This window comes from Boleophthalmus pectinirostris, unplaced genomic scaffold, assembly GCF_026225935.1.
Source record: "Boleophthalmus pectinirostris isolate CB_2022bp ecotype Guang Dong unplaced genomic scaffold, ASM2622593v1 HiC_scaffold_5, whole genome shotgun sequence".
Taxonomy (NCBI): domain Eukaryota; kingdom Metazoa; phylum Chordata; class Actinopteri; order Gobiiformes; family Gobiidae; genus Boleophthalmus; species Boleophthalmus pectinirostris.
Genome location: NW_026571404.1, coordinates 644,085 through 669,084, shown reverse-complemented (window position 1 = coordinate 669,084; position 25,000 = coordinate 644,085). Strand labels below are relative to the sequence as shown.

General features: G+C 46.7%; 2 protein-coding genes across 2 annotated transcripts in view; one reads left to right on the top strand and one right to left on the bottom strand.

The window, feature by feature from the left end:
* Nucleotides 1–1,167, bottom strand: part of slc18a2 (solute carrier family 18 member 2) — a 43,192-nt gene extending 42,025 nt beyond the window's left edge. Inside the window, exon 1 of the mRNA XM_055162904.1 lies at nucleotides 1,044–1,167. Coding sequence (XP_055018879.1) covers nucleotides 1,044–1,167 — 124 coding nt within the window. The remainder of the gene's footprint in view (nucleotides 1–1,043) is intronic.
* A 6,857-nt stretch (nucleotides 1,168–8,024) lies between these two features.
* Nucleotides 8,025–22,041, top strand: LOC110171920 (inactive pancreatic lipase-related protein 1-like). The gene is made up of 13 exons (XM_055162903.1): nucleotides 8,025–8,076; nucleotides 8,157–8,308; nucleotides 8,376–8,495; nucleotides 9,555–9,689; nucleotides 11,239–11,347; nucleotides 12,221–12,340; nucleotides 12,963–13,079; nucleotides 13,427–13,545; nucleotides 13,697–13,814; nucleotides 14,513–14,627; nucleotides 15,299–15,466; nucleotides 21,580–21,645; nucleotides 21,753–22,041. The coding sequence occupies exons 1-13, from the start codon at nucleotides 8,025–8,027 to the stop codon at nucleotides 22,039–22,041; spliced, it is 1,680 nt and encodes a 559-aa protein (XP_055018878.1).
* Nucleotides 22,042–25,000: the final 2,959 nt, after the last annotated feature.

Sequence of the window (25,000 nt, the reverse complement as noted above, 5' to 3'; positions counted from 1 at the left end):
AGGACTAAACCAGGACTAAACCAGGTCTAAACCAGGACTAAACCAGGACTAAACCAGGTCTAAACCAGGACTAAACCAGGACTGAACCAGGTCTAAACCAGGACTAAACCAGGTCTAAACCAGGTCTAAACCAGGACTAAACCAGGTCTAAACCAGGTCTAAACCAGGACTAAACCAGGTCTAAACCAGGTCTAAACCAGGACTAAACCAGGTCTAAACCAGGTCTAAACCAGGACTAAACAGGTCTAAACCAGGACTAAACCAGGACTAAACCAGGACTAAACCAGGACTAAACCAGGTCTAAACCAGGACTAAACCAGGACTAAACCAGGTCTAAACCAGGACTAAACCAGGACTAAACCAGGACTAAACCAGGACTAAACCAGAACCAGGACTAAACCAGGACTAAACCAGGACTAAACCAGGTCTAAACCAGGGACTAAACCAGGACTAAACCAGGTCTAAACCAGGACTAAAACCAGGACTAACCAGGACTAAACCAGGTCTAAAACCAGGACTAAACCAGGACTAAACCAGGTAAAAACCCAGGACTAAACCAGGTCTAAACCAGGACTAAACCAGGACTAAACCAGGACTAAACCAGGACTAAACCAGGACTCTAAACCAGGAAACCCAGGAAAACCAGGTCTAAACCAGGACTAAACCAGGACTAAACCAGGTCTAAACCAGGTCTAAACCAGGACTAAACCAGGACTAAACCAGGACTGAACCAGGTCTAAACCAGGACTAAACCAGGACTAAACCAGGACTGAACCAGGACTAAACCAGGATTAAACCTGTGGAGCACTTCCTGTATCACCACACGATGACATCACAAGGTGGGACAGAGTGTTTTTTTCTTGTGCTAAATGAGCAGGTTTTGCAGATTCTTAATTGATCCAAATGATTCTTTTTATATTTTGATTTGAATGTTTGATAAAGTCAGAGGAGCAGTTCTGTGTGTGACGAGGAAACATCAGTTTCATCTGGGCTGTTTGAGCGTGAGGAAAGTTCCAGAGTGTCTTTAGTGCGGCCGTACTCACCCACGACGGTCATCAGCATGTTGTCGAGGAGCAGAGCCACGAACACGATGAACAGGATGAGTTTTCTGGACCTGTGCTCCTCACGAAGCCACTGACGGAGAAAACACAGCGACTCCAGCGCCATGACGACCGAGCGCTTCCGAACGCACCGGAACCTCACGAAAAAACAAAAAAAACACCGAGACCCGGACACAAAAACTCCAACAAAACACCGAGATCTGAGGAGAAACGTCCAGAGGCTCAAGAAAAACTCAAACGCCCAAAAACTTTTCAAAAATTCAAACGTGATAAAAACGGCGGCGGCGAGTCCTCAGATGTCCACAGTTCAGACCCACTCTAGTCCTGGTTTAGTCCTGGTTTAGACCTGATTAAGTCCTGATGTTCTCCCAGATAAGACCTGGTACAGACCTGGTCCAGTCCTGGATTAGTCCTGGTTCAGACCTGGTTTAGATCTGTTTTAATCTTGTCTTAGACCTGCTCTAGTCCTGGTTTGGTCCTGGTTTAGTCCTGAATTAGATCTGGTTTAGACATGGTTTAGTCCTGGATTTGACCTGGTTTAGACCTAGTTTAGTCCTGGTTTAGATCTAGTTTAGACCTGGTTTAGTCCTGATTTAGACCTGGTTTAGATCTGGTTTAAACTTGAGTCTGAATATAGTCCTGCTTTAGACCTGATTCAATTGTAGTTTAGTCCTGATTTGATCCTGGTTTAGTCCTGTTTTAAACCTAGTACAGACCTGGTTTAGACCTGAATTAGACCAGGTTTAGACCTGGTTTAGACCTGGTTTAGACCTGGTTTAGACCTGGTTTAGACTTGCGTCCAAATGTAGTCCTGCTTTAGACCTGATTTAATTCTGGTTTAATCCTGTTTGAATCCTGGTTTGGTCCTGTTTTAGACCTGATTAAATCCTGGCTTGGTCCTGGTTTGGTTTGGTCCTGGTTCGGTCCTGGTTTGGTCCTGGTTTGGTCCTGGTTCGGTCTGGTTCGGTCTGGTTCGGTCCTGGTTCGTCTCTCTGTGGTGATGCTGAGGAGCAGACTGTTGCTTCTGAAGGATCCTGAGCTCTGAGAGGGACCAGGAGGAGGAGCCACGGGGAGGGGGCGGAGCCTGAGCCGGACGCCCTCCCAGACGTGGGCGTGCGTCAGATGCCCTCCCAGACGTGGGCGTGCGTCAGATGCCCTCCCAGACGTGGGCGTGCGTCAGATGCCCTCCCAGACGTGGGCGTGCGTCAGATGCCCTCCCAGACGTCGTCATGGGCTTGAAAAATGAAGATTGTCACTGAAAAAAAAGATCAGGGAAAAAAAACAGTGAAAAATCCCAAACTGATCTCAGACCAGCAGAGTCCGGTTCAGCGGCTCAGTGCTGCCCCCGTGTGGTGTCGACTCCACGTCACATCTGGGCAGACGCACGGGCCCAAAAAAACCTCAAAAAAACAAACGAGTGAAGCGACAGGATCTAAAATTAAATGAAAATTAAACTCGATCCTGATTCTGATTCTGATCCCAGGATGAAAATAAATAAAAGTCTCTTTGTTTGGACAATTTCCTCTGATTTTCTACAGTAAAAAGGTGAAACTTTCTTTTCTGTTTCAATGTGTCTTTAAATCTGTGAAAACCAGGACTAAACCAGAACTAAACCAGGACTAAACCAGAACTAAACCAGGTCTAAACCAGGTCTAAACCAGAACTAAACCAGGTCTAAACCAGGACTAAACCAGGTCTAAACCAGAACTAAACCAGGACTAAACTAAACCAGGTCTAAACCAGGTCTAAACCAGGTCTAAACTAAACCAGGAACTAAAACCAGGACTAAACCAGACTAAACCAGAAACTAAACCAGGAAAACTAAACCAGGACTAAACCAGGTCTAAACCAGGTCTAAACCAGGTCTAAACCAGGTCTAAACCAGGTAAACCAGGAAACCAGGTAAACCAGGTCTAAACCAGGTAAAACCTAAACCAGGTCTAAACCAGGTCTAAACCAGGAAAACCAGGTAAACCAGGTCTAAACCAGGAAACTAAACCAGAACTAACCAGTAAACCAGGAACTAAACCAGAATCTAAACCAGGTCCAGGTCTAAACCAGGTCTAAACCAGAACTAAACCAGGTCTAAACCAGGTCTAAACAGGTCAGGTCTAAACCAGGTCTAAACCAGGACTAAACCAGGTCTAAACCAGGACTAAACCTAAACCAGAAACCAGGTAAACCAGGTCTAAACCAGAACTAAACCAGAACTAAACCAGGTCTAAACCAGGACTAAACCAGGTAAACCAGGTCTAAACCAGGTAAACCAGTAAACCAGGTAAACTAAACCAGGTCTAAACCAGGTCTAAACCAGGGTCTAAACCAGGACTCTAAACCAGGTCTAAACCAGTAAACCAGGACTAAACAGAACTAAACCAGGACTAAACCAGGTAAAACCAGGACTAAACCAGGTCTAAACCAGGAACTAAACCAGGTCTAAACCAGGTCTAAACTAAACCAGGAAAACTAAACCAGGTAAACTAAACCAGGTCTAAAAAACCAGGTCTAAACCAGGTCTAAACCAGGTCTAAACCAGGTCTAAACCAGGTAAACTAAACCAGGACCAGGACTAAACCAGGTCTAAACCAGGTCTAAACCAGGTCTAAACCACTAAACAGGTCTAAACCAGGTCTAAACCAGGAACTAAACCACTAAACAGGTCTAAACCAGGACTAAACCAGGTCCAGGTAAACCAGGGTCTAAAACTAAACCAGGTCTAAACCAGGTCTAAAACCAGGTCTAAACCAGAACTAAACCAGGTCTAAACCAGGACTAAACCAGGTCTAAACTACAGGACTAAACCAGGACTAAACCAGGTAAACCAGGACTAAACCAGGTAAACCAGGTCTAAACCAGGTCTAAAACTAAACAGGAAACCAGGTAAACCAGGAAAACTAAACCAAACCAGGTCTAAACCAGGACTAAACCAGGAACCAGGTAAACCAGGAAACTACTAAACCAGGTCTAAACCAGGACTAAACCAGGTCTAAACCAGGACTAAACCAGAACTAAACCAGGTCTAAACCAGAACTAAACCAGGACTAAACCAGGACTATTTGTTCTGATAGAGCTCAAAATCAGGATCTTTCAGAACCAACAGTCTGCTCCTCAACACAGAGACTGGATCAGGACCAAACCAGGACCAAACCAGGACCAAATGAGGACTAAATCAGGAACAAAAAAGGATCAAACCAGGATTAAAACAGGACTACACATAAAGAACTGAACTGACTGTTCTGAATCATTTAATGAAATGATTTAATTAAAATTGTGTATAATGTTATTGTTTGTGTACATTATTCTTGTAAGTATATCTATAATTATTTGTATATATACATAAATGTAAATGTCATGAAAAATAGAAATAAATAAAAGAGGGAATAGTTGTATTTTCAACTTGATTTAAATATAAAACACGTGGTCATCTCTGTCTCTGTTTATTATCATGTTTTATATTATAATGTTTTTTGTTTTTTTACTCTTTGTTATTAAATTTAATTAAATTATGATGTGTGACTCCTGTGTCCAAAACATTTCCCTTGTGAATCAGTAAAGTCTAAAAGTCTAAAAGATCTAAAATATCTAAAGGTCTAAAAGTCTAAAACATCTCAAGGTCTGTGCTCAGTGCAGTTTTCAGTCTGACAGCGCCCTCTGCTGGACACAGCCTGAGTTGGCGCGTGTCACATTTTGTCTCATTTTTCAGTGAAATTGTTTAAAATAGTGAAATTTACAAAAAAAAAAAAAAAAAAAAAAAAAAAAACAAAACAGGAAATATCATGATGTTTCTTCTGAAAATGTGTTAATTATTTTAAGTTTATAAAAGCCATGTTATAAATCATTTTTTGTGTCTTTTTAATTCTCCATCCAGAATATTTTACTTTAACACTTTTATATCTTTAATGTTTGACTGTTTCATGTTCTGTGTTTTCTGTTGCCTCTTGGTCTTTGCAAATGAGAAGATCTGCTCAATATTAAATAAATAAAACAAAAATAAATAAATAAATAAAATACTTGTGTCTGATCTGTTATGATGTTTTTTTATACTCACGGACTTTACGAAGAAGTGTGACGTCACCCACAGCGTTCGGCTCAAATAAATAAATAAATAAATAAATAGATTAACTAACTAATTAATTAAAATGAAGCTCGCGGTGTTAAGAGTTACGCGGTGAGTTTAGAGTCAAAAGTGTAAAATACTTTTGCATTACTTTGTGTACGAATTGTGTTGTACAAATAAACTTGCTTTGCCTATCGAAATAAACTCCCCAGGTTCACGTGGCGCGGGTTTATGAATCCCGAGTCTCACCGCCGCAGGTTCAGAAAAAGGAGCCGCAGAGTCTCAGCTTGAGCCACAGGAGCCGGAGCCAGAAGTAGCCGGAAGTGCCGCTTGTAAACTTCCTGTTTACAACGCGGCGGCGGCTAACGCGTTAGCTCCGTTAGCTCCGTTAGCTCCGTCCCGTTTTATAAACTGGATAAAGTTTTAATCTCACCTGTGAATATGTTAAAATATGAACATTTTAGATCACAATATTAATTATAAACAAGCTAATGAAGTGATATTTATATGGACTAGTAGGACTAAACTAATTTAATCAAAAGTCTAGAGACAATTTATGAAGAAAGAACAAACTGTAGCTTTAGCTTTAGCTTTAGCTTTAGCTCCTGACGGACGCCAGAGTTTTACAAACAGTGAAGTCAAGTTTACTCTTAAAATGTAATCCCCTACAGATTACAGATTACTTACCCCAAAATGTAGTTTGTAACATAATCCATTAAATGACTTAAAGTGAGTAATGTAATCTGATTACTTTGGATTACTTGATTACTCTGATAAAAGAAAATAACAAGTCCAGACTTTAGTGAACCAAATTAAAAATATTATTGATAGAAGATGAAGAAACATGTCCACACAGCAGGATTTAGACCTGTTAAATCCTGGTTTAGATCTGGTTTAGTCCTGGTTTAGTCCTGGTTTAGACCTGGTTTAGTCTGGTTTAGTCCTGGTTTAGACCTGGTTTAGTCCTGGTTTAGACCTGGTTTAGTCCTGGTTTAGATCTGGTTTAGACCTGGTTTAGTCCTGGTTTAGATCCTGGTTTAGTCCTGGTTTAGACCTGGTTTAGTCCTGGTTTAGACCTGGTTTAGTCCTGGTTTAGTCCTGGTTTAGATCTGGTTTAGTCCTGGTTTAGATCTGGTTTAGACCTGGTTTAGTCCTGGTTTAGTCCTGGTTTAGTCCTGGTTTAGATCTGGTTTAGACCTGGTTTAGTCCTGGTTTAGATCTGGTTTAGACCTGGTTTAGTCCTGGTTTAGTCCTGGTTTAGATCTGGTTTAGTCCTGGTTTAGATCTGGTTTAGTCCTGGTTTAGATCTGGTTTAGACCTGGTTTAGTCCTGGTTTAGATCTGGTTTAGACCTGGTTTAGTCCTGGTTTAGATCTGGTTTAGTCCTGGTTTAGTTTCTGGCAGTGAGTGGAATTACCGGGGAAAAAAACAAAACAAAAAAAGGGAGGATTTAGCCCAAAATGTGAAAACAGGAAAATCCCTCTGTGTAATTCATTTATTTCAACAAAGTAACTGTAATCTAATTCCCACTCACTGAAACAGTAACTGTAACTGAATACAGTTACTTATCATTTGTACTCTGATTACTCTGGTACATGTAATCTGTTACTCCCCAACACTGTTTACCAGACACATATTTCTAAATAAAACTTATTTATAACATGAACCACCTTTTTTGGAGACTAGATTCTCACAATTATAAAGTGGTTCACACCTGGTTTAGACGGTGGGATAAATAAAACTGAAAAAAGAGTGTAACATCAGCCGTTCCAGACGCACGTGTGTCACTGTTTAATCTGACACTAAATACAGAAACAACAAACAAATGGAATTAATGCTCCTCTAGTTTAGACCTGGAATAGAACTGAAACAGTTTAGCCCAAGTTTAGTCCTGGTTTAGTCCTGGTTTAGATCAAATTGGTCAAGACGAGGGACACCTGGGACATTTCTTGTATAAAACTGGGACAAATCAGTGGTTTTGTATAAATCTGCAGGGACATGGGACACAGACTCAAAACTGAGACTGTCCCGGGTCAATATGGACGTCCAGTCTTCATAAACATGAACCACCTACGTCTTATTACAGAAGAGTCAAACTCAAACTCAGAGGCCAAAATTACAAACTGGGACTAAGTCGTGGGCCAAACTAAATATTTATTGAAAAAATTCTACAACATCTTCATGTTTTCTCTTCTTTGGAAATTTGTAACGTTAAACCTTTTCTTATTCAAATAAATGTTTAATCATAGTTTTGTTTAAACATTGAGTCCAGAACAAACAGAATAAAAATAATAACAACATTTTAAATAAATCATGTCTCTATAGTCGATCTGTAGCCGGTGGTGCAGCTCTAATACAGACGTGATATAATCTCAGGGCCAAATATAATTATATCATGGGCCAAATTTGGTCCCCGGGCCTGAGTTTGACATGTTTGTCTTATTAGATACTTTTGTGCACTTTGTACAGAGATGATCTGGTGGACCTCAGGAGACGTCTGAAATGAGACGACTTATAGCCCGAAAAATACAGAAGTCATTAAAACTCCACAGAATGAACAGAACGACCATTGTGTCTGATGATCCAGACGCCGCCGGTCACATGTCCTTCACATGTCCTTCACATGTCCTTCACATGTCCTTCACATGTCCTTCACATGTTCTATAATGTCCTGTAACATGTCCTTTAACATGTCCTATATCATAAAGTTGTGTTATTTCCTGTAAACATTAACCCGGGTCCTTGGGCAGAGGTGCAGCTGGCACTGTCCCACGGCGCCGTATTTAAACGGCTCCGGCCTGAGTGCAGCGCGTCTCCTCACGGTAAGAACACGTCTCACTCCACACGCTTCACGCTTCACTCCATGTATATGACTCGTACGACCCTAAACCTCTGTTTGTGCGGCAGATGTGGAGTTTGGATCTGCTGCTGCTGCTCGCGCTCTTCGGAGCCTCTTACGGTCAGTTTCAATTCTCAGATATATTTTTGTGTTTTTGAACTTGAAAACACAAAACTGGAGCTGCTGCCGTGTGTCTCCAGGAGGGGAGGTGTGTATCGGGGACCTGGGCTGCTTCTCGGACCTGCCGCCCTGGGGAGGAACCACACAGAGACCGGCCTCTGTCCTGCCCTGGGGCCCCGAGGCTTTAGGCACCAGATATCTGCTCTTCACCCAGAAGAACAAGTACTACCAGGTACAGACGAGGAGGAGGAGGATGTGAGGAGGAAGAGGAAGAGGACTGACTGTGTTTTGTGTTTCAGGAGATCAAACCCGACAGCTCCATCTCAGCCTCAAACTACAACAGCAAAAAGATGACGCGCTTCATCATCCCGGGGCATCTGAAGAAAGGAGACGAGGACTGGGCCCAGGAGACCTGCAGGGTGAGGCGTCTGGGGAGAGGGAGGACCGGTATACATGTCCTCCCTGTGTTACTGTGGCAGAGTGGTTAGCCTGTCTCCTCCCTCTCACCAGGAGGTTGTGGGTTAGACTCCTGGGGCCTTAGTGCTGGTGTTAGGGGGCGTGTCCAGGTGGGGCTGTTCTTCTGCTGGAGGCTCCAGTTTGACGGTACAAGAACAAACATGATGACGACATCTGAACTGATCTGAAAACCTGTGTCCGTGTGGGTAAAGTCTGTGTCTCTGCCTCATCACAGGAAGTACAGAGGCTCAGGAGAAAACTTCTATATGTGACAGTAAAACAGGTCCAGAGCCTCAGGATGCAGGAACTCACCAGCAGAGGAACCAGGGGTATGACAGAACCGACTGTGTTCTGTTCACTCCACGTGCACGAGCACCTCTGCCTCACACGTGCACGAGCACCTCTGCCTCACACGTGCACGAGCACCTCTGCCTCACACGTGCACGAGCACCTCTGCCTCACACGTGCACGAGCACCTCTGCCTCACACGTGCACAACAGCCTTTTTAGTTTCCTCATTTTGTTTCCCGGAGTTGAGGAGTTGAGGTTTGAGGAGGTTGAGGAGGTTGAGGAGGTTGAGGAGGTTGAGGAGGTTGAGGAGGTTGAGGAGGTTGAGGAGGTTGAGGAGTTGAGGAGGTTGAGGAGGTTTGAGGAGGTTGAGGAGGTTGAGGAGGTTGAGGAGGTTGAGGAGGTTGAGGAGGTTGAGGAGGTTGAGGAGGTTGAGGAGGTTGAGGAGGTTTTGAGGAGGTTGAGGAGGTTGAGGAGGTTGAGGAGGTTGAGGAGGTTGAGGAGGTTGAGGAGGTTGAGGAGGTTGAGGAGGTTGAGGAGGTTGAGGAGGTTGAGGAGGTTGAGGAGGTTGAGGAGGTTGAGGAGGTTGAGGAGGTTTTGAGGAGGAGGTTGAGGAGGTTGAGGTGGTTGAGGAGGTTGAGGTTGAGGAGTTTGAGGAGGTTTTGGAGGTTGAGGAGGTTGAGGAGGTTTTGGGGGTCGAGGTGGTTACCGGTTTGATTCCCGTCTCTCTTGCAGACCATGCTGACCTGGGAGAACGTGAACTGCGTTGTGGTGGAGTGGAAGTCGGGGGTGAGGACGTCGTACGCTCAGGCCGCCAATAACGTGCGAGTCCTGGGGGCGCAGGTCGCTCAGATGATCTCCTTCCTCATGGTGAGACGCCGTTTCAGGATCAGGACGAGATCTCCACAGACTAAAGCTCCACAAGACTGAACGCACACACCAGGAAAATGATCTCGTGAGGGTTTTTTTTAACCAAAACTGGCCAAAATTGGAAACTGAATCACAAAATGTATATATCAGAAATTATGCCAAAATCTCGAGATCTTGTGGAGCTTGTGTCTGGTTTCGTCTCTACAGTTTTATGTTTAATATTTGAGTAGTAACTGGGTGAAACCTCAGGTGTGGTGAGTGAGCAGCTGTGGTTTTCTCAGATGATGTAACATCTTCTCTTTTACTCTACAGAACACGAGGCTGATCACACAGATCGATTTCCTAATCCATATTTAAACCAGTACTGAAAATAAATCCTCATTTTTCCACACAGCTTCATGGAACAAGCACAAAGTAACACAAGAGTCACATTTCAGAACAGGTTTGAACACATCCAAACGACGAGTCGTGTTTATGCAGAATAAGAGAAGATTTAGTTGTTTGTGGTGGAAGTTGTGATACTTAAGGAACTGCTGTTTTTACTTCAGTTACTTTAGTTACTTTAAGATAAGATAAGATTTGCCTTTATTAGTCCCACAGTGGGGAAATTCCAGTGTTGCAACGCACAATTTCAGAACAGCAGGAAAAGGTAACACAGATAATAAATAATAGCTTAAAATAATTTAAAAATAGACTTTAAAAATAGACTAGACTTTAGTTACTTTAGTTACTTTAGGAACTGTTTTTAACACAACAAAATGAGGTCACAACAAAAATTATAAGACATTTTTGTCATATCTCCCAATTTACAACTAAACCTCACATCAGAAAGACTAAAACTAAAATCAAAACTAGATCCTCGTTTTTCGCAGGATAAAACCTTTAATCAAAGTGTTTACACACATGGACCTGGTTTAGTCCTGGTTTAGTCCTGGTTTAGACCTGGTTTAGACCTGGTTTAGTCCTGGTTTAGACCTGGTTTAGACCTGGTTTAGTCCTGGTTTAGACCTGGTTTAGACCTGGTTTAGTCCTGGTTTAGACCTGGTTTAGTCCTGGTTTAGATCATTTAATATGGAAAATCACAGGAGATCGTCTAAAGAAAGAGGATTTTATTTTCATTGTGGGATTGGTATCGAGTATCAATATCGAGTATCAAGTATCGAGTATCGAGTATCGAGTTACTTGGAATTAAAATTGTGGAGAAGCTGTTTCCTTCTTGTTTCCATGGAGATGTTCCACAGTGCGGCATTAAACTTTACCTTCACACATTTATTCAAACTCAGGTGTTTTAGTTTCTCAAAATGACTTGGTGGAACTCGCCTCTCCACAGATCTGACCCGCAGCTCGGCCTGCTGGGTCACGTGCTTACATACAGTTTGTTTAATGCCACAGTGTGGAATATTCCAGACAAAGCTCATCTCAGCTGGCAGACCCTCCACTGTGCGTCTCTGTTTCCGTGGAGATGTTGTTGATGTGGTTGTAAAATCCCGCAGTGCAGCATTAGTCAGGTCTCCATGGATACGGCCGCTCATGTTTCTGTGTCGTTCAGGGGAAGTTCTGGCAGAAGCCCGACCGCTTCCACCTGATTGGCCACAGTCTGGGAGCTCACGCCGCCGGAGACGTGGGACACCGACTCCGAGGAATCGCCCGGATCACAGGTACGACTCAGACCGGGACCGGGGACCGGGACCAAGACCGGGACCAAGACCGGGACCAAGACCGGGACCAGGACCACGTTTACATGAAGAGTTTAACTCTGAATTAAATAGAAGTGAATTCAAATCGTCACCGTCACGTTTACATGGAAATAATATTAAGTCTGAACTGAGGAAAACTGGTGACATGTTTTTTATTTCCTGTGTGAGCGACTGGGGGGAGGTTCTGATTGGACAGAGACATGAACAGATTTACGTCTCTGGGAAGAAAACACAAACTTGAGCTGCTCCCGACTTTTCCGTCGTCTGGTTTGTGGTTCCTCCACCGACACAAACACCGTCCAGACTTTTCCCTCAGTGGTTCTGATGAGGATTGTGAAGCAGCAGCTGGAGAATCGTCTCATTGCCTCTTCACCACAACGACCGAAACAGCGACCGCATCACTGCCGAAGCTGCACCTGTCCACCTGTCCACCTGTCCACCTGTCCACCTGTCCACCTGTCCACCTGTCCACCTGTCCACCTGTCCACCTGTCAGTGTCTCGCTCCCTCCTCTCCTCCCTCCAGAACAAGACCCTGACAGACTTGAACTCGTCCACGTGAGGCAGAGACTCTCCACCCGCCGGAGACGACAAAACGTCTTTTTCCAGAACCTCGACCTCGGGTTTGGAGGAGCCGATCTTCATCCAGACGCTTCACACTCGGGTCAAACCGTCCCAGAGCTGCAGGTCCTACAGGTCGACATCATCTGTGAACAGCAGAGATGATCCTGTGGTTCTTCTGTTTTATTCAGAGTTAAAGTTCTCCTGTAAACGTGGCGACTGGAACCTGGACCTGATCAAACTGTAAAGTCAAACTAAAGTGTGATGTTTCTCAGGTCTGGACCCCACGGAGCCGTACTTCCAGGGCACAGACGCTGAGCTCCGCCTCGACCCGACCGACGCCACGTTTGTCGACGTCATTCACACCGACGGCGCCCCCTTCAACTCCAAACTGGGTACTGCAGGACTGTGACCTCCTGACCCCTGTGTGACCCCTGTGTGACCCCTCCCACAAAAGCTATGGGCAAATATTGATTAAATCGATTTATCACATTTGAAGTTCAAAACTATTAGTTTGGAAGAAAATGTGTTTTATTTCCCCTGTTCTTGTTTTGGAAACTGCACTGACCTCTGTGTGACCCCTCTGACCTCTGTGTGACCCCTGACTGCCCTCTGTGTGACCCCTCTGACCTCTGTGTGACCCCCCTGACCTCTGTGTGACCCCGCTGACCTCTGTGTGACCCCTCTGACCTCTGTGTGACCCCGCTGACCTCTGTGTGACCCCCCTCTGACCTCTGTGTGACCCCTGTCTGTGTGACCTCTGACCTCTGTGTGACCCCCCTCTGTTGTGACCTCTGACCTGTGTGTGACCCCCTCTGACCTGACTCTGTGACCCCTGACCTCTGTGTGACCCCCCTGACCTCTGTGTGACCCCCTGACCTGACCTCTGTGTGACCCCCCTGACCTCTGTGTGACCCCGCTGACCTCTGTGTGACCCCCCTGACCTCTGTGTGACCCCCCTGACCTCTGTGTGACCCCTCTGACCTCTGTGTGACCTCTCTGACCTCTGACCCTCAGGTCTGGGAGCGTCGGAGCCCATGGGACACGTCGACTTTTACCCAAATGGAGGAGAGAACATGCCCGGCTGCAACGTCAACAAAGGAAAACCCACAGACCTGGACGCCGTCTGGCAAGGTCCAAGACCAGGACTAAACCAGGACTGAACCAGGACTAAACCAGGACTGAACCAGGACTGAACCAGGACTAAACCAGGACTGAACCTGGACTAAACCTGGACTGAACCAGGACTGAACCTGGACTAAACCAGGACTGAACCTGGACTAAACCAGGACTGAACCTGGACTAAACCAGGACTGAACCTGGACTAAACCAGGACTGAACCAGGACTGAACCTGGACTAAACCAGGACTGAACCTGGACTAAACCAGGACTAAACCAGGACTGAACCTGGACTAAACCAGGACTGAACCTGGACTAAACCAGGACTAGACCAGGTCTAACTCAGGTCCGGTGTGTTCCAGGCTCGGTGAAGTTCGACTTCTGTAATCACGGTCGTTCGTACGAGTTTTACACCGAGAGCATCGTCAAACCTCAGGGCTTCATCGGGTTTCCCTGCGCCGACAAAACCCACTACGACCAAGTACGAGACAACAACAACAACAACAACAACAACAACAACAACAACAATAACCAGCGTTTATCAAACTGTCTGTCCTCATAACACCTGTCTGTCCCTGTCTGTCCCTGTCTGTCCCTGTCCCTGTCTGTCCCTGTCTGTCCCGTTGTCTCAGGGGAAGTGTTTCCCGTGCTCAGAGGACACGTGTCCACAGATGGGACATCACTCGTACAAACTCGCCGCCAAAGGAGGGAAGTACTTCCTGAGCACCGGAGACTCCACCCCCTTTGGACGTGAGTGACGCCCCTTCAAAATAAAACGCCAAACCCACTCTACTCCTTCAAAATAAAACACCAAACCCACTCTACTCCTTCAAAATAAAACACCATTCTGCCCTTTCAAAATAAAACACCAAACCCACTCTACTCCTTCAAAATAAAACACCAAACCCACTCTACTCCTTCAAAATAAAACACCAAACCCACTCTACTCCTTCAAAATAAAACACCAAACCCACTCTACTCCTTCAAAATAAAACACCATTCTGCCCTTTCAAAATAAAACACCAAACCCACACTACTCCTTCAAAATAAAACACCAAACCCACTCTACTCCTTCAAAATAAAACACCAAACCCACTCTACTCCTTCAAAATAAAACACCATTCTGCCTTTTCAAAATAAAACACCAAACCCACACTACTCCTTCAAAATAAAACACCAAACCCACTCTACTCCTTCAAAATAAAACACAACTCACATCGTCTACCCACTGAGACGACTTCTCCTTCCTTAAAGACGTCCTTCAAACCGTTTTTTCTTCTGGTCGCAGGTTTTTCTTCACGTGTTTTCTTCTCGTCGCAGGTTTTTCTTCACGTGTTTTCTTCTCGTCGCAGGTTTTTCTTCACGTGTTTTCTTCTCGTCGCAGGTTTTTCTTCACGTGTTTTCTTCTCGTCGCAGGTTTTTCTTCACGTGTTTTCTTCTCGTCGCAGGTTACTCGTATCACGTCCGTCTGACTCTGGACGGCCCCATGTGGCCAAACCCCGGCTTCATGTTCGTGGCTCTGGTTGGAGACAGAGACAAAACTGAAGAACACCAGCTGCATGTGTGAGAATCAAACCCACAACCTCCACGACCTCCACAACCTCCACTCCACAGGCTGACCTCTGCTCTGTGGTCCTCTGTCCTTCAGGGATTCCTCTGGTTCCTCTGGTTCCACTCTGGTTCCTCTGGTTCCTCTCTGGTTCCTCTGGTTCCTCTCTGGTTCCTCTGGTTCCTCTCTGGTTCCTCTGGTTCTGGTTCCTATCTGGTTCCTCTGGTTCCTCTCTGGTTTCTCTCTGGTTCCTCTGGTTCCTCTCTGGTTCCTCTGGTTCCTCTGGTTCTCTGGTTCTCTGGTTCCTCTGGTTCCTCTGGTTCTGGTTCCTCTCTGGTTCCTCTGGTTCTTCTCTGGTTCCTCTGGTTCCACTCTGGTTCCTCTGGTTCCTCTCTGGTTCCTCTAGTTCCTCTCTGGTTCTCTGGTTCCTCTGGTTCCTCTCTGGTTCCTCTCTGGTTCCTCTGGTTCCTCTCTGGTTCTCTGGTTCCTCTGGTTCCTCTCTGGTTCCTCTGGTTCTGGTTCCTCTCTGGTTCCTCTGGTTCCTCTCTGGTTCCTCTGGTTCCTCTGGTTCTCTGGTTCCTCTGGTTCCTCTCTGGTTCCTCTGGTTCCTCTGGTTCTTCTCTGGTTCTGGTTCCTCTCTGGTTCCTCTCTGGTTTCTCTCTGACCTCTGCCCTCTGCCCTTCAGAGGTTCTCTGGTTCCTGGCTGGACTTATGAGATGTTGCTTCACGCTGAGGTGGACGTGGGCGACGTGACGGAGGTGAACTTCAGGTGGAACAACCACATCCCCAACCCCATGAACGAGAAGTACGGAGCCTCCAGCGTCGAGCTGCTCCGAGGGAAAGACAAGAAGACGTGAGTATGACAGGAGCCGACAGGAGCCGACAGGAGCAGACGGGAGCAGACGGGAGCAGACAGGAGCAGACAGGAGCAGACAGGAGCAGAGCAGGAGCAGACAGGAGCAGACAGGAGCAGACAGGAGCAGACAGGAGCAGACAGGAGCAGCAGGAGCAGACAGGAGCAGGCAGGAGCCGAGGAGCAGACGGGAGCAGACGGGAGCAGACAGGAGCAGACAGGAGCAGACAGGAGCAGACAGGAGCAGACAGGAGCAGACAGGAAGCAGACAGGAGCAGACAGGAGCAGACAGGAGCAGGAGCAGACAGGAGCAGACAGGAGCCGACGGGAGCCGACAGGGAGCAGCAGACAGGAGCAGACAGGAGCAGACAGGAGCAGGAGCAGGAGCAGACAGGAGCAGACAGGAGCAGACAGGGAGCCGACGGGAGCAGACAGGGAGCCAGACGGGAGCAGACAGGAGCAGACAGGAGCAGACAGGAGCAGGCGGGAGCAGACAGGGAGCAGACGGGAGCAGACGGGAGCAGACAGACAGGAGCAGACAGGAAGACAGACAGGAGCCGACGGGAGCAGGACAGGAGCCGACGGAGCAGACGGGAGCAGAGACAGGAGCCGACGGGAGCAAGCGACAGGAGCAGACAGGAGCAGACAGGAGCAGACAGGAGCAGGAGCAGACAGGAGCAGACGGGAGCAGACGGGAGCAGACAGGAGCAGACGGGAGCAGACAGGAGCAGACAGGAGCAGACAGGAGCAGACAGGAGCAGAGGAGCAGGGAGCAGACAGGAGCGACGGGAAGCAGACAGGAGCAGACGGGAGCAGACAGACAGGAGCAGACAGGAAGCAGACAGGAGCAGACAGGAGCAGACGGGAGCAGGAGCAGACAGGAGCAGACAGGAGCAGCAGACAGGAGCAGACAGGGAGCAGACAGGAGCAGACAGGAGCAGACAGGAGCAGGAGCAGACAGGAGCAGGCAGGATGTTGTCAGATTGGGTTTAGTGATTTCTGTCCAATCAGGTTCAAAAACTCGTCTTCTTCAGCAAAAAAACTCCACACAAACATTCAAAGTTTGAATAAACGTGTGAGATTCACTGTTTAGTTTAGTGTTTTGTTTTAAAAACTTGAGGAAACATGTTTTGTAAAACTTTTGGTCAAACGTAGAACAAAGTTTTCATCAAATATAAAACTGAAAATCATCAACAAAAACTGGAGAGTTCAAATTTCCAGGTAAAATATTCTGAAGTTGTTTTTAACACCAAAAGTGTTTTATTTTTACTCTTTGAGAGTTAAATGTGAGTTGGAGTTGAGGTGATTTGTCAGAGTTGATTTGGTTGAAGTTAATTCAACTTCTCTTAGTGTTAATTTGACTTCAAACTCCCTCCAGAAAAGAACCAGTTTGAACCAGTTTTGTTCTGAATTTCATCTTAAATTAACTCAAATAAAGTGTGAAAATAAAACTCCTCTGTGTTGTTGAGTTAAATCAGGATAACTCTACAAAGTGGTTATCTGTTTACTCTCTAAACCTTCATTTAACTCTGGGTTTGGGTTAAACAGGAACTTTGGTCCAGTTTTACTACATGAACTTTTACACAAATGTTAAATTAACTCTAGAACAGAGTGACTCAGAGAAACTCTGAGGAAATGTTCAAACTGACTCTGTCAGAGTTGATTTGAACACAACACTTTTTGCTGTAAAACCTCGACTACGACAAAAACAGAAAACACAAAACCTGAAACTCAAACATCAAAAAACTGAACATTTATCATCTGAACATCGACACAGACCAGAGACCAGAGACCAGAGACCAGACCAGACCAGACCAGAGAGACCAGACCAGACCAGACCAGACCAGAGACCAGACCAGAGACCAGACCAGAGACCAGACCAGAGACCAGAGACCAGACCAGACCAGACCAGAGACCAGAGACCAGAGACCAGACCAGACCAGACCAGAGACCAGACAGACCAGACCAGACCAGACCAGACCAGAGACCAGACCAGACCAGACCAGACCAGACCAAGAGACCAGAGACCAGACCAGACCAGAGACCAGACCAGACCAGACCAGACCAGAGACCAGACCAGAGACCAGACCCAGACCAGACCAGACCAGACCAGACCAGACCCAGACCAGACCAGAGACCAGAGACCAGACCAGAGACCAGACCAGACCAGAGACCAGAGACCAGACCAGACAGACCAGACCAGAGACCAGACCAGACCAGACCAGACCAGACCAGAAGACCAGAGACCAGAGACCAGACCAGACCAGACCAGACCAGACCAGACCAGACCCAGACCAGACGACCAGACCAGACCAGACCAGACCAGACCAGACCAGAGACCAGACCAGACCCAGACCAGAGACCAGACCAGACCAGACCAGAGACCAGACCAGACCAGACCAGACCAGACCGAGACCAGAGACCAGACCAGACCAGACCAGACCAGAGACCAGACCAGACCAGACCAGACCAGAGACCAGACCAGACCAGACCAGACCAGACCAGACCAGACCAGACCAGACCAGAGACCAGACCAGACCAGACCAGAGACCAGAGACCAGAGACCAGACCAGACCAGACCAGACCAGACCAGAGACCAGACCAGACCAGACCAGACCAGACCCAGAGACCAGACAGACCAGACCAGAGACCAGACCAGAGACCAGACCAGACCAGACCAGACCAGAGACCAGACCAGACCAGACCAGACCAGAGACCAGAGACCAGACCAGACCAGACCAGACCAGAGACCCAGAGACCAGACCAGACAGACAGACCAGACCAGACCAGACCAGACCAGACCAGACCAGACCAGACCAGACCAGACCAGACCAGACCAGACCAGACCAGACCAGAGACCAGACCAGACCAGAGACCAGAGACCAGACCAGACCAGACCAGAGACCAGACCAGAGACCAGACCAAGGACCAGACCAGACCAGACCAGACAGAACCAGACCAGAACCAGAGACCAGACCAGACAGACCAGACCAGACCAGACCAGACCAGACCAGAGACCAGACCAGACCAGACCAGAGACCAAGACCAGACCAGACCAGACCAGACCAGACCAGACCAGACCAGACCAGACCAGACCAGACCAGACCAGAGACCAGACCAGACCAAGACCAGACCAGAGACCAGACCAGACCAGACCAGACCAGACCAGACCAGACCAGACCAGACCAGACCAGACCAGACCAGACCAGACCAGACCAGACAGACCAGAGACCAGACCAGACAGACACCAGACCAGACCAGACCAGACCAGACCAGACCAGAACCAGACCAGACCAGACCAGACCAGAGACCAGACCAGACCAGACCAGAGACCAGAGACCAGACCAGACCAGAGACCAGACCAGACCAGACCAGAGACCAGAGACCAGACCAGACCAGACCAGAGACCAGACCAGACCAGACCAGACCAGACCAGAGACCAGAGACCAGACCAGACCAGACCAGAGACCAGAGACCAGACCAGACCAGACCAGACCAGACCAGAGACCAGACCAGAGACCAGACCAGACCAGACCAGAAGACCAGACCAGACCAGACCAGACCACCAGACCAGAAGACCAGACCAGAAGACCAGACCAGAGACCAGCCAGAGACCAGACCAAGACCAGACCAGACAGACCAGACCAGACCAGACCAACCAGACCAGACCAGAGACCAGACCAGACCAGACCAGACCAGACCAGACCAGACCAGACAGACCAGAGACCAGAGACCAGACCAGACCAGACCAGACCAGAACCAGACCAGACCAGACCAGACCAGAGACCAGACCAGACCAGACCAGAGACCAGACCAGACCAGACCAGACCAGACCAGACCAGACCAGAACCAGACCAGACCAGAGACCAGACCAGACCAGACAGAGACCAGAGAACCAGAACCAGACCAGACCAGACCAGACCGACCAGACCAGACCAGACCAGACCAGACCAGACCAGACCAGACCAGAGACAGACCAGACCAGAGACCAGACCAGACCAGAGACCAGACAGACCAGACCAGACCAGAGACCAGAGACCAGACCAGACCAGACCAGACCAGAGACCAAGACCAGACCAGAGACCAGAGACCAGACCAGACCAGACCAGACCAGAGACCAGACCAGACCAGAACCAGAGACCAGAGACCAGACCAGACCAGACCAGACCAGACCAGAGACCAGAGACCAGACCAGACCAGACCAGACCAGACCAGAGACCAGAGACCAGACCAGACCAGACCAGACCAGACCAGACCCCAGAGACCAGAGACCAGACCAGACCAGACCAGACCAGACCAGACCAGACCAGACCAGACCAGACCAGACCACCAGACCAGACCAGACCAGACCAGACCAGACCAGACCAGACCAGACCAGAGACCAGACCAGAGACCAGACCAGACCAGACCAGAGACCAGACCAGACCAGACCAGACCAGACCAGACCAGACCAGAGACCACCAGACCAGACCAGACCAGACCAGACCAGACCAGACCAGCCAGACCAGACCAGACCAGAGACCAGACCAGAGACCAGACCAGACCAGACCAGACCAGACCAGAGACCAGAGACCAGACCAGACCAGACCAGACCAGACCAGACCAGACCGACCAGACCAGACCAGACCAGACCAGACCAGACCAGACCAGACCAGACCAGACCAGACCAGACCAGACCAGAGACCAGACAGACCAGACCAGACCAGAGACCAGAGACCAGACCAGACCAGACCAGACCAGAGAGACCAGACCAGACCAGAGACCAGAGACCAGACCAGACCAGACCAGACCAGACCAGACCAGAGACCAGAGACCAGACCAGACCAGACCAGACCAGACCAGACCAGACCCAGACCAGAGACCAGACCAGACCAGACCAGACCAGACGACCAGACCAGACCAGACCAGACCAGACAGACCAGACCAGAGACCAAGACCAGAGACCAGACCAGACCAGACCAGACCAGAGACCAGACCAACCAGACCAGACCAGACCAGACCCCAGACAGACCAGAGACCAGAGACCAGACCAGACCAGAAGACCAGACCAGAGACCAGACCCAGACCAGACCAGGACCAGACCAGACCAGACCAGACCAGACCAGACCAGACCAGACCAGAGACCAGAGACCAGACCAGACCAGAGACCAGAACCAGACCAGACCAGAGACCAGACCAGACCAGAACCCCAGACCAGACCAGAGACCAGAGACCAGACCAGACCAGAACCAGAGCCAGAGACCAGACCAGACCAGACCAGACCAGAGACCAGACCAGACCCACCAGAGAACCAGACCAGACCAGACCAGACCAGACAGAGACCAGACCAGGACCAGACCAGAGACCCAGACAGACCAGACCAGACCAGAGACCAGAGACCAGAGAAGCCAGACCAGACCAGACCAGAGACCAGACCAGACCAGACCAGAGACCAGACCAGACCAGACCAGAGACCAGAGACCAGACCAGACCAGACCAGAGACCAGAGACCAGAGACCAGACCAGAACCAGGACAGACCAGACCAGACCAGACCGAGACCAGAGACCAGACCAGACCAGACCCAGACCAGAGACCAGACCAGACCAGAGACCAGACCAGAGACCAGACCAGACCAGACCAGACCAGACCAGACCAGACCAGACCAGACCAGACCAGAGACCGAGGACCAGGACCAGAGAGACCAGACCAGACCAGACCAGACCAGACCAGACCAGACCAGAGACCAGAGACCAGACCAGACCAGAGACCAGACAGACCAGACCAGACCAGAGACCAGGAGACCAGACCAGAACTAGACCAGACCAGACCAGACCAGACCAGACCAGAGAGACCAGACCAGAGACCAGACCAGAGACCAGACCAGACCAGACCAGACCGGACCAGACCAGACCAGAGACCAGACCAGAAATGAAATAAATAAAATACTAGAATTATTGTTAAGAATCTTTTCTTTACTTACAGAAGTGAGGAAAGACAAATGTGACGTGTGTTTGTGACGCTCGAGCAGCAGGAGGCGCTGCAGGACTCACGCTCCTCACTCCTGTTCCTGTTTCCTGTTCCTGTTTCCTGTTTCCTGTTTCCTCATCACTTCTTCTGTGTTTGTGTTTCCCAGGATGCAGTTCTGCGGCACCGAGAAAGTCGCAGAAAACAAGATCCAGTCGATCCTGCCCTGTCGCCAGTGAACACGCCCCTGTCACGCACCTGTCACGCACCTGTCAGGCTCCTGTCAGGCTCCTGTCACGCCCTGTGCTGTCTCTGTCAACCGTCAGGCCCCTGTCCCTGCAGGCCCTGTCAGGCCCCTGTCACGCCCCTGTCACGCACCTGTCACCTGTCACGCCTGTCAGGCTCCTGTCAGGCCCCTGTCACGCACCTGTCACGCACCTGTCAGGCCCCTGTCAGGCCCCTCACGCCCCTGTCACGCCCCTGTCACGCCCCTGTCACGCCCCTGTCAGCCCTGTCACGCCCCTGTCACGCCCCTGTCAGGCTCCTGTCACGCACCTGTCACGCCCCTGTCACGCCCCTGTCACGCCCCTGTCACGCCCCTGTCACGCCCCTGTCAGGCTCCTGCTCCTGACAGGTGCGACACTGAGACACGTGGGACATGAACCTGTCCCCGTCTAATAATAATAATAATAATAATAATAATAATAATAATAATAATAATAATAATAATCATAATAATAATAATAATAATAAACTCTGTCACACACCAGGTTCATGGTTGTTTTTATTTTTATTAGAATTTTACTTTTAAAACTTTTTAAAAACAAATGAATCTTTCCACGTTTGTTTCTGTCGTTTTTTCTCGTGAACAGTTAAAGCTTCACTGAGTCACTTTTCATGGAGATGCTGGTTTTTCCCGAGTCGAGTCGAGTCGAGTCGAGATGTTCCACACAACAGATTAAACCTCCAGGCTCCATCACAGCTCAGATCTGTGGAGAGGCGCCGCTGTTCACTGACAGAACTGTTATACAGAGTCACAAACAGTGTCGGGAAGTTTACTCTTAAAATGTAATCCCCTACAGATTACAGATTACAGATTACACACCCTGAAATGTAGTTTGTAACATAATCCATTAAAGTACTTAAAGTGAGTAATGTAATCTGATTACTTTGGATTACTTGATTTATTGTAGAGAAACAAAGACTCGGGAATCATAACATAAGAAGTTTTATCTGATAAAAGAAAATAAAAAGTCCAAACTTTACTGAACCAAATAAAAAATATTATTGATAGAAAACGAAGAAACACGTCCACACAGCAGGATTTAGTCCTGGTTTAGTCCTGGTTTAGTCCTGGTTTAGTCCTGGTTTAGTCCTGGTTTAGTCCTGGTTTAGACCTGGTTTAGTCCTGGTTTAGACCTGGTTCAGTCCTGGTTTAGTCCTGGTTTAGTCCTGGTTTAGTCCTGGTTTAGTCCTGGTTTAGTCCTGGTTTAGACCTGGTTTAGTCCTGGTTTAGACCTGGTTTAGTCCTGGTTTAGTCCTGGTTTAGTTTACAGCAGTAAGTGGAATTACAGGGAAAAAAAAAAAAAAAAAAAGGATTTTGCCCCAAATGTGAAAACAGTTAAATCCCTCTGTTTATCCATTTATTTTCAACAAAGTAACTGTAATCCAATTACCGCTCACTGAAACAGTAACTGTAACTGAATACAGTTACTCATCATTTGTACTCTGATTACTCTGGTACATGTAATCTGTTACTCCCGACACTGTTCACAAACCAATAATTTTGTTTATTCTTGTTGAAATAATTAAAAATTTTCACAGAATGTTTAGAAACAGATGAAGATTTTATATTTTATGTTTTATTGTTGTTGTGTTTTCAGGTTGAGTCGTTTTCTCCCAAACAAAATCGTTTCGTGTTTTGAATCAAACTCATCCGAGACTGAAACTTCAACATTTGGACAAAACTTCAACAAGTGACAATTAAATTCTGGGTGAATTTTTTCCAAATGTTGTGATGAAGCTGCTCAGTCTTGGCTGAGGCTCAACCTGAAAACACAACAAAAATAAAACATCACAAATCAAATCTTCATCTGTTTCTAAACAGTTTGTCAAAATTTGAGCTGATTTCAACAAGAACTGACAAAATTATTTTGACCTGTGAAATTATGTCAAAATTTTCGGGACTCCTGTATTTTTGAGCGATAGAAACAACTGTAATGAATAAACGCTGGATAAATGTGTTTAAAGTCACATCACGGAACATTCCAGGCAAAGTAATAACATCTCCATGGAGACAAGCAGGTGAAAAGTCCAGAAAAGTTTCTCAGTGCAGCTTTAATCCTCTGACACTCCAAAACTTTCAGTCACACTTGAGCTTTTCTTGTCACATAAAAGTGCGATAAAATAAAATAAATTAATATTTTTTACACTTTCAATGGTTCAAATCTTTTGTCTCCTTGTTTTCTGTTCAAATATCTAAAAAATATATCAAACTTTAAAGAATTAGTTTTAGATATGGGTCAATTAAGATGCAAAAATGTATGTTTTTGTTTTTTTTTTACACCCCCAAAACACAAAATCTGCAAATAAAAAAAGAAAAAAAGAAAGTCTGAAGTGGATTTTTTGAGTTGATGTTATTAGACATTTACACATGACAATAATTTATAATAATATTGATTTTGTTGTATTATTGTGTTTTGAGTTGTACTCATTTATAAAAAAAAAAAAAAAAAAAAAAGTCACACTCGTATGATTCGTGTCACAAACGGTTCCCGCCACAAAAAAGTACAATAAAATAAAGCTAAATGTTTTTTTTGTTTTGTTTTTAAAAGCTCAAATCTTTTGTCTCCTTGTCTTCTATTCAAATATCTAAAAAAAATCAAACTTTAAAGAATTATTTTTAGGTATGGGCCATTTAAAGTGCAAAAATGTATGAGTTTTTTTACACCCACAAAACACAAAATCTGCAAAATTTCAAAAAAAAAAAAAGAAAAAGTAGATTGTTTTAGGTTAAATACAATAAAATAGAGCTAAATATATATATTTTTTATACTTTTAATAGCTCAAATCTTTAGTTTATTTGTCTTTTGTCCAAATATATTTGAATAAATTAAACTTTTAAAGGAGCGTTGTTCTGGACATAAAGACCTGAGAGTCGAGCGACAGAGGAAACACAAAGAGTCGTGGAGCCGGAGTCGTGGGTTTGAAATACACTGGTTTTATTGGAGACAGTGAGACTTTTGAGTGAAATCTCTGTAAATAAAACATTAAAATCATCCAAATTAAACATTAAACATTAAACATCTGCACAAACGTTTATAAAGAAACACTTTCTCTCGCTGATCTGTGGCGTCACGAAGCAGGTCACAGCTCCTGCGCTTCACATTTCACTTTTATTACACTTTTATTTCACTTTTATTACACTTTTATTTCACTTTTATTTCAGTTTTTATGCTGCCTCATTTGTAATAATGTTGGATTTATATTTGAACAGAAGCTCAGTCGAGTCTCAGCTCACAAACGAGTCACAAGGAAACTCCAAAAGTCAAATCCACAAACGTGTTTTTACTCCTGATTATTTCTCCAAA